Source organism: Argentina silus (genome assembly GCF_951799395.1).
Source record: "Argentina silus genome assembly, contig: scaffold_419, whole genome shotgun sequence".
NCBI classification, from domain to species: Eukaryota; Metazoa; Chordata; class Actinopteri; order Argentiniformes; family Argentinidae; genus Argentina; species Argentina silus.
In genome coordinates this window covers 1-10,000 of record NW_028152614.1, presented here as the reverse complement: position 1 = coordinate 10,000, position 10,000 = coordinate 1, and the positions used below count along the sequence as shown (strand labels likewise).

General features: G+C 48.6%; 1 protein-coding gene across 1 annotated transcript; it reads left to right on the top strand.

Moving 5' to 3' along the window:
• Window positions 1–4,531: 4,531 nt before the first annotated feature.
• On the top strand, window positions 4,532–9,143 carry LOC310824721 (protein Daple-like; the record flags this gene model as incomplete). The annotated part of the gene is made up of 3 exons (XM_083697981.1): window positions 4,532–4,920; window positions 6,977–7,080; window positions 9,035–9,143. Coding segments are annotated over exons 1-3 (273 nt in total), but the record flags the coding sequence as incomplete, so codon positions are not given.
• Window positions 9,144–10,000: the final 857 nt, after the last annotated feature.

The following is a 10,000-nucleotide window of genomic DNA, read 5'->3' as shown; positions in this document are numbered from 1 at the left end:
TGGCCCCTGACTGCCAATGGCCCTAACCCTAACCCCTAACCCCTAACCCTAACCCCTAACCCAGGGGTGGGCAATTAATTTTTACAAGGGGCCACATGAGAAACCTGAATTGTGTCAGAGGGCCACACCAACGATAACTTGAACTTAATTCTGCTCAACTTTCTTCCATTGTAAAATGCACTAAATTATATATTTTGAAAATATTTATATTAGGCAATGTGAAATTGTGGTGTATAAGTCAAATAAGAAAACAAAAACAATTATTGAATCAGTGCAATTTATTTTTAACTTGTTAATCTCCACAAACAATGAAAAACAACAAACAACTTAACAAGTTTATAGAAATACAGCAATACAACAAACAATAACTTGTAATGTTTTCCACCTCATTTTACCTCTTCAGTGAGAATAATCCAGTCTGTTCTGGGCTTGAACAAGGGCATTGAAATCTGGCTGAATGTCTGAGGTGGCTATGCGAAGGACAGCTGAGAGGTGGTCATCAGTGATAGAGGATCTGTGTTTGGATTTGTTGAACTTCATCACTGAGAATGTCTGTTCACATACATAGGTAGATCCAAAGAGGACTAGAATCCTCTGAGCATGCCTCCTCAGGTGTGGAAAGTTCTCCTCTTTGAGGGAGGAGTAAAAGTCCAGCAGTGAGACTGACCTGAAGTGCTCTGCCAGAAGTGTGTCAGACTGCAGGTCAATGAGTTCCATCTGAACATCACTTGGTGCATTATCCACACTGCAGTTGAAGGGAGAAGAAACCATGTGCATTTCACTCTCAAGAGTTTTGAAATCTTGAAATCGCCTCGAAAACTCTGCATGCAGTGCTTCTAACATGGTTGACTACTTGTGGAGGTGATCGGCTGATCTTTTGGCTTCCTTTAGTGTTGGCAAGTGGGTCAGAATGTTGTCCTTCACTTGGCTTGAGATAAGCTGCAACTTTCTCATGAAAGCCTTCACTGCACTGTACATCTCATGCACAAAAAGGCCCTTGCACTGCAGTTTGACATTTAGTTCGTTCATTAGTGCAGTCACATCCACAGCGAATCCGAGGTCTGCCACCCAGTCTTCATCTGAAAGCTCTGGGATGTCATGTCCTTTCTTAACACAGAAATCCTGAATCTGGTCTCTCAGGTCCCAGACACTTTTCAGTACTTTGCCAAGGCTGAGCCACCTGACAGTGCAGTGATAGCTTATGTCACCATGTTCAATCTCATTTTCCTCCAAAAATGCAACAAATTGTCTGTGATTTAATGCTCTCGCTCGGATGAAGTTAACTGTTTTAGTTACAGCATCAACAACATGGTTCATTTTTAACACTGTCTTACATAACACTTCCTGATGTATAATACAATGCAAAAATGTCAATTTCTGCACAGGGTTCATTTCTGTCACTTTATCCTGCATTCTCTTTAAAAGTCCAACATTTTTCCCCGTCAGATTTGGACAACCGTCTGTTGTCACACCTGCCAGCTTGTCCCATTTCAGTCCTAACATGTCCAAACATGCATTTACCTCTGTGAACAAGTCATTACCAGTGGTTGTCTCTTTCATTGACTGCATGGCTGCCAACTCCTCCGTGATTTGAAAGTCTGCAGTTATCCCACGTAAGAAGATGAGTAGCTGGGCGGTGTCACGTACATCGCAGCTCTCATCCAAAGCCAGAGAAAAACAGTCAAAGTCGGCCGCTCTGTTCTTCAGCTGAAGCTCCAAGTTTCCAGCGATGTCCTCAACCCGCCTCGTTACAGTGCGTCGGGAGAGTGACACGTTCTCAAATGCGCCCTTTTTCTCCGGGCACATCAGCGCAACAGAGTCCAATAAGCACTCCTTAATAAACTCTCCGTCAGAAAACGCCTTACTTTTTCTGGCGATTTTGTGAGAAATTACATAACTTGTCCTGACGGCTGCATCTCTGGGGGTGTGAAGTTTCGTAAAAAGTCCTTGTTGGGTTTGCAGTTTTGCTAGCAACGCATCAGACTCCCGCGCACGCTCTTCATCAGACAGATTTCTGTATTTATCCTCATGCTTGGTCGTGTAGTGGCGATTCAAATTATAATCCTTTAACACAGCGACCTGTGTACCACAGATTAAGCACACGGCTTTACCTTTAATTTCTGTAAAGAAATACTTGGCAGTCCATGTCTTGTTGAAAACACGGCATTCGTTATCAATTTTTCTTTTCTTAGCGTGAGCCGACATCTTGAGGGTAATTTGGCTAGCGTCACTTGTCGCTGTTCACCTTCACTCACAGCTCACGCACGCACATACGTCCATACGTAAGTAATACAAACGTAACGCTTTTCTAAATAAAATTTCAAATTTCAAAATAAAACACGACACAGATATTTGTCTAATTTATGTTGTAATTTATTAGGGATGCACCGAAATGAAAATTCTTGGCCGAAACCGAAAACCAAAAATGAGGAAACCAAGGCCGAAAACCGAAAACCGAAACACCGAAAGAAAAGATTGTCAATTATTAGAACCATTGCATTTATGGCTATGACTGTGTACTAACCTCATATAAATTATTATTATTTATTTGTTACCATTCATAGTATTGACAGACAGACAGCGGTCAATTATTATTAGCAACGGTCTGTTATACGAAAATAATTGACCGCCGAACGTTTGGAAGGCCCATTCAAGTGAATGGAACGTTCTAATCTACAGCATTAAGAAGAGCCGTGTAATAAATAATATTATATTATAATAATTATTATTTTCGGGATCTACAGGGAATGTTTCAAAGATCAACCCGTCGATCGCGATCGATGGGTTGGCAACCACTGATCTAAGGCAATAAATTCCATAATTTTTTTGTGTTATGCCTTTTGCCTTGGCCCCATCACTGGAAAACTTTCTTGCCTTTTCAAAAACGTCTGCTACAGACGGAGTGGGCGTGCTCGGATTGACTTTTCTTTTCTGCGCCGCATTCTTCTCATATTTAGAATGGCAATCGGGATGTTTGGATTTCAGGTGATAAATTAAACCCGACGTGGAGAAACTCTTTGCAGATACACCCCCTCTTGAAATTTCAGCATTGCATGTTTTGCAAATCGCTATCCGTGGGTCTTTCTCCGAGATATTGAAATAAGTCCACACCGCAGACATGTTGGCTCTTATCCAGATAACCGTGTGCTGGCTGCGCTTTTTAATTGCGTCATTACAATTGTGTTTCGGCCGTGTTGTTTCGGTGATTTAGGTATTTCGGCCGAAAAGCGAAAATGCACTTTTGGGCCATTTTCGGTGGCTGAATTTTCGGTGCATCCCTATAATTTATGATTGGCCTCACGCGGGCCGGACAGGGACGTACAAAGGGCCGGATGTGGCCCGCGGGCCGTAGTTTGCCCAGGTCTGCCCTAACCCCTAACCCCTAACCCCTAACCCTAACCCTGGTCTGAGCATTGATTACTTTTTCTTATGATGACTGTTGGACAGATGATTCACTTACTTAAACAAATGGATTGTTCTCCGTTGCTTTGGATAAAGAAGTCTGCTAAATATCATGAAAGTAGTATAGTAGTAGTAGTATAGTAGTAGTATAGTAGTGTAATAGTAGTATAGTAGTAGTAGTAGTACTAGTAGTAGTAGTATAGTAGTAGTATAGTAGTAGTAGTAGTAGTAGTGTAATAGTAGTATAGTAGTAGTGTAATAGTACTAGTAGTAGTAGTATAGGTGTAGTATAGTAATAGTAGTAGTAGTATAGCAGTAGCAGTCGTAGTATAATAGCGTGTAGTATAGTAGTAGTATAGTAGTAATAGTAGTAGTAGTATAGTAGTAGTAGTAGTAGTAGTAGTAGTAGTAGTATAGTAGTAGTAGTATAGTCGTAGTTAACCAGAGTTAACCACCTCTGAGAACCAGTCAGGTTATTCAGGTCACTGATGTTCTTGTGCTTCAGTAATGAGGTTCAGTAATGAGGTTCAATAACCTGGGAGGTTCCAGTCTGACTTCATACACAAACAGGAGGAATGAAGAGATGAACTTTAACGAGGTCCAACCTTCTCATACAGGATGTGATGATGAGTGTTCAAACTGTCTGTATGTCTGATAGTTGTCCAGCAGGGGGCGCTGCAGGCAGCGCAGCACGGACGCTAACCGGGATAGTTCGGACGTCCCGGCTCTGACGTCACCCCATTGAAGTTTAAATCGGTTACCGTAAAGGGTGAAAGTTAGAGCTAGGTAAGGGTTATAGTTAAGATTCTGACTTATATCATATTATATTAACATTAATTAACTAATTAATTTCATGAACGTGTATATGATATAGTTGTAGTTCGGTTAAAGGCGGTGTCGTCCTTCCCGGAGGTCCCGTTCTGCCTCTCCCGTCGGTTGTTTTCGCTCTCTCTGTTCGGAGCCTCTGATTGGCTGGCCGAGCTGTCGGTGACGCGGTGTGTTCCCGGTACAGGTTGATGCTGGAGGGACCGTGCGACTGGAGCTCGAGCCACCGAGACGTTTCTAACTTTCTCTCTTCTCCGCGCGGCTCCGTTCCCGTGTCGACACCGTCAGAGCGCGTGAACACCGGGAGACTCGGCTCACGGGGTGACTTTGTCTCGGGCTCGTTGAAGTTTCACCGATTAACGGTGTTTGTTTGTTTGTTTGTTTGTTTGTTTGTTTGGTCTCTGAAAACTGAAACGGTTAAACGGTTTCCTCGGGCGTGAATCTACCCGCCACCGGGGAGTTACTGTCGGTTTGTTTCTCGTCTCGGGGGACTATTGTTCGGTCCAACGTGCCGAGGGTGTCGGTGCCTCGCGGCATTGTTCTGTCCCGGAGGGTCCCTCGCGCAGAGGAATGACCGGGCGGAGGAGCTCTGCGGACCACGAGCCTTAACGGATTTACCGACCGGGAGGAAACATGGATCTGACGGTGTCTGAGATGATGAGGAACTTTATGGACACTCCGCTGGTGCTGTGGGTGAGTAACACACACACACACACACACACACACACTTACATACCCCTCAGTTCCAGTGTTGTAACTCTCTCTGTTACTCTCTCAGTTTTATTGTTGTTGTTTTTTCTGTTATTCTGATTATTGTATTTGACTGTTAAGCTCCTCCCCTTTATGAGAACCGTAAGTCGGTACTGTGATGTCATCCACCTGCCGCGTGTGTGTGTTGGTTTATTGTTTTATTGACATGGCCTACTTTTCACCAGCATGTTTGGTTGACCTCTGAAACACCAGCCTGCCAGTGACACACACACACACACACACACACACAGGGTGGTGCCTGCCTGGTCAGTGGACTTTGTGTTCAGTGGTGCTGGAGACAGGTTTGTCCCAACAGTCTGGAGGTCTCCTCTCCTCTCCTCTCCTCTCCTCTGGTAGGATCAAGGGGGGAGGGTTGGTGTGTGTGTGTGTGTGTGTGTGTGTGTGTGTGTGTGTGTGTGTGTGTGTGTGGAGGTCAGTGAAACCTGCAGAGCTTCCTCTGACCTTCTGACCTCACGTCCTGTTTGGCTGGTCAGCTGACTGGCTGGCTGTTCCACTGCCTCCCTCCCATTACATTTACATTACATTTACTTTACTTTACATTTACTTTACATTTACTTTACATTTACTTTACTTTACATTTACTTTACATTACATTTACTTTACATTACATTTACTTTACATTACATTTACTTTACTTTACCTTTACTTTACATTACATTAACATTACATTAACTTTACATTAACTTTACATTTACTTTACATTACATTTACTTTACTTTACATTTACTTTACTTTACATTTACTTTACATTTACTTTATATTTACATTTATGGCATTTAGCAGATGCCTTTATCCAAAGCAACTTACAACAAATCCATTTAGAAGAAGAAGAAGAAGACATTTTATTTGGCCATGCAATCAATTCTCATCAATTGTAGGAATGTGATACGTGTGTGTGTGTGTGTGTGTCCGAGACAACACACACGCACTGCACCCCTCCTCCCCCGAGACAACACACACGCACACCCAAGGGAGAACAGAGCTCTGGGTACAGGGTCAGCCATATTCAGGGTCAGCCAGGGTCATAACTGGAGCAGGTGGGTTCGGTGTCTTGGTAGATATGATGCCAGCTCACCTCCGCTCCCTCCTGGGGGATCCAACCAGCCACCAGCTCACCTCCGCTCCCTCCTGGGGGATCCAACCAGCCACCAGCTCACCTCCGCTCCCTCCTGGGGGGATCCAACCAGCCACCAGCTCACCTCCGCTCCCTCCTGGGGGATCCAACCAGCCACCAGCTCACCTCCGCTCCCTCCTGGGGGATCCAACCAGCCACCAGCTCACCTCCGCTCCCTCCTGGGGGATCCAACCAGCCACCAGCTCACCTCCGCTCCCTCCTGGGGGGATCCAACCAGCCACCAGCTCACCTCCGCTCCCTCCTGGGGGGATCCAACCAGCCACCAGCTCACCTCCGCTCCCTCCTGGGGGGATCCAACCAGCCACCAGCTCACCTCCGCTCCCTCCTGGGGGATCCAACCAGCCACCAGCTCACCTCCGCTCCCTCCTGGGGGGGATCCAACCAGCCACCTGCCCATTGCTAGCCGACCTCTCTGACCTCTAGGCTACCTGCTGCCCCCATTTGGTTAGGGTTACACACACACACACACACACACACACACACACACACACACACACACACACACACACACACTGCACCTACCAGTGGCCTGTCGAGTCTAAATATTGAAGTAAGCAGCACTGTAATGTGAGCATTGACAGCCATCTGATGCGGTGTGTGTGTGCATGCGCGCGCGTGTGCCTGTGTGTGTGTGTGTGTGTGTGTGTGTGTGTGTGTCAGGGCCCAGGTGTGTAACATTTGCAGGAAGTCAGGAGGAAACTGAAACCCAGTCAGATGGAACGTCTCTAAACACCACCGTCTCCCCCCCCTCCCTCCCTCTCCCCCATCCCCCTCCTGCCCTCCCTCCCTCCAAACCCCCTCCCCCTGCCCCCCCCCCCTCCCGTGTCCCCCCCCCACCCCCAGATGAAGACCTTGGGACCGCTGGGCCTCTCAGACTCGGAGGACAAGCTGTCCATGTTCATGGACCTGGTGGATGGAGTCTTCCTGCACAAGATCATGACCCACATGTGAGTAGAGAGGGAGGGTGTGTTTGTGTGTGTGTCTGTGTGTGTGTCTGTGTGTGTGTGTATCCTGTCTGAAGTACCTAGCTCTCTGTAGTTGAACCACATCCTGGATGGTAGCAGACATCCTGACCTTCATATATGAGCCGCCCAGAGCCCCATGGCAGAGCTCCACCACAGAGCACAGCCCCACGGCAGAGCTCCACCACAGAGCAGAGCCCCACGACAGAGCTGTCTAGAGAGAACAGGATCTTACTGTAAGATCCCTCTAGTCAGAGTAGCCAATCAGACACAACGCTAGCCTAGCTAGCCCTGCCACAGAGGAGCTTACAACCTAGCCTAGCCTAGCCTAGCTAGCCCTGCCACAGAGGAGCTTACAACCTAGCCTAGCCTAGCTAGCCCTGCCACAGAGGAGCTTACAACCTAGCCTAGCCTAGCTAGCCCTGCCACAGAGGAGCTTACAACCTAGCCTAGCCTAGCTAGCCCTGCCACAGAGGAGCTTACAACCTAGCCTAGCTAGCCCTGCCACAGAGGAGCTTACAGCCTAGCCTAGCCTAGCTAGCCCTGCCACAGAGGAGCTTACAACCTAGCCTAGCCTAGCCAGCCATGCCACAGAGGAGCTTACAACCTAGCCTAGCCTAGCCAGCCCTGCCACAGAGGTGGTTACCACCTAGCCTAGCCTAGCCAGCCCTGCCACATAGGAGGTTACAGGTTACAACCAACCTAGCGTAGCGAAGCTCAGGTCGGCCCTCTCAAACCACTTCCTGTTCTGCAGGAAGGGAATCACGACAGAGAGATGAGAGGAACACATCTCGACCCTAACCCTATAGCACAGGGCTAGACCCTAACCCTATAGCACAGGGCTAGACCCTAACCCTATAGCACAGGGCTAGACCCTAACCCTATAGCACAGGGCTAGACCCTAACCCTATAGCACAGGGCTAGACCCTAACCCTATAGCACAGGGCTAGACCCTAACCCTATAGCACAGGGCTAGACCCTAACCCTATAGCACAGGGCTAGACCCTAACCCTATAGCACAGGGCTATACCCTAACCCTATAGCACAGGGCTAGACCCTAACCCTATTTACTGACATCATCTTCTACTATTCTCTGCTATAGGATGAGGGTTAAGGTCTAGCCCTGTGCTATAGGGATAGCACAGGGCTAGACCTTAACCCTCATCCTATAGCGGAGAATAGTAGAAGATGATGTCAGTAAATGCTGTTGCTCGCTGGCCAGAATGTTAGCCAGCGTTAGCTAATCCAGCTGGTTATAGTTCAGTTATTTGCTACACTTGAAAGTTTTCAAGTTCTGTCATTTAAATCAGCTACCAACTCTCCCTCCCCCTTCCTCCCTCCCTCTTCCTCCCTCCCCCTCCCTCCCTCCCCCTCCCTCTTCCTCCCTCCCCCTCCCTCTCTCTCCCTCCCCCCCCCGTGCTGAGCGTCTGTCCCTTTGTGTTCCTCCCAGCTGTGCTAACGTACACCCCCCCCCCCCGCCTGTCCTGTCCTTTAACCCACTTTCCCCTGTACCCCCCGTCCGTCCGTCCGTCCGTCAGAGGGTTTAATGCTCCTCAGACAAAGGCAGTGGAATCAGGACAGGCGTGTGTGACTGGGTCATGCGTGACCAAAGCATGTTAATGAACCAGGTCATCACATGTATGTGACGCTCCAAGACACGTCATAATGGATACACACACACACACAATACAGATTGTACACACGTACACACACACACACACACTACAGATTGTACACACACACACACACACACACACACACACACACACACCACACACACGTGTGTGTGTGTGTACAGTCTGTAATGTGTGTGTGTGTGTGTGTGTGTACAGTCTGTAGTGTGTGTGTGTGTACAGTCTGTAGTGTGTGTGTGTGTACAGTCTGTAGTGTGTGTGTGTGTGTGTGTACAGTCTGTAATGTGTGTGTGTGTGTGTTGCAGAGACCCCAGCCCCTCCCACCAGCGTGTCAACAAGTCCGTCAACAACAATGTCAACCTCCGCATTCAGAACCTCACCACAGTTCTCCACCACGTCAAACACACCTACCAGGTAACCATGGTAACACGTCAAACACACCTACCTGGTAACCACGGCAACCCTTCTACCTGGTGGGGGTGGGTAGGTGTGGGTGGGGGTGTGTGACGGTGGGTGGGTGTGTGGGGGTGGGGGGTGGGTGTGTGTGTTGGGGTGGGTGGGTGGGTGGATGTGTGGGTGGGTGGGTGTGGATGTGTGTGTATGTGGGGGTGGGTGGGGGTGGGTGTGTGTGTATGTGGGGGTGGGTAGGTGTGGGTGGGTGGGGGTGTGTGACGGTGGGTGGGTGGGGGGTGGGTGTGGATGTGTGTGGGGGTGGGTGTATGTGGGGGTGGGTGGGGGTGGGTGTGTGTGTATGTGGGGGTGGGTGGAGGTGGGTGGTTGTTGTAAATAGATGATCTCTTCTATGATCAGTTCATCAGTAACCTCAGAAGGGAGGAGGAGGGGGAGGAGGAGGAGGAGGAGGGTTAATGAAGGGAGGAGGAGGGGGAGGAGGAGGAGGAGGAGGGTTAATCACAGTCATCATAGAGAGGGGAGTGATAGAGGGAGGGAGACTGTTGCAGGTGGTTCTGATCTATAGTCGGGGGGGGGGGGTGGGGGGGTGGTAGAGGCTGTCATTACTACTGAGGAAGCTTCATAACACACGCATGGAATAGGTGGAAACCACTCCCTTTCACCACACACACACACACACACACACACAGAGGAGAGCTCCTGGCTGACCTCCTCCAACAACATTCCTCTCCCATCGCCGTGGTTTCAACACACAAACGTCACACACTCCTTTCATCCCTCCCAGACAGGCAGACAGGCAGACAGGCAGACAGGCAGACAGGCAGACAGGCAGACAGGCAGGCAGGCAGGCAGGCAGGCAG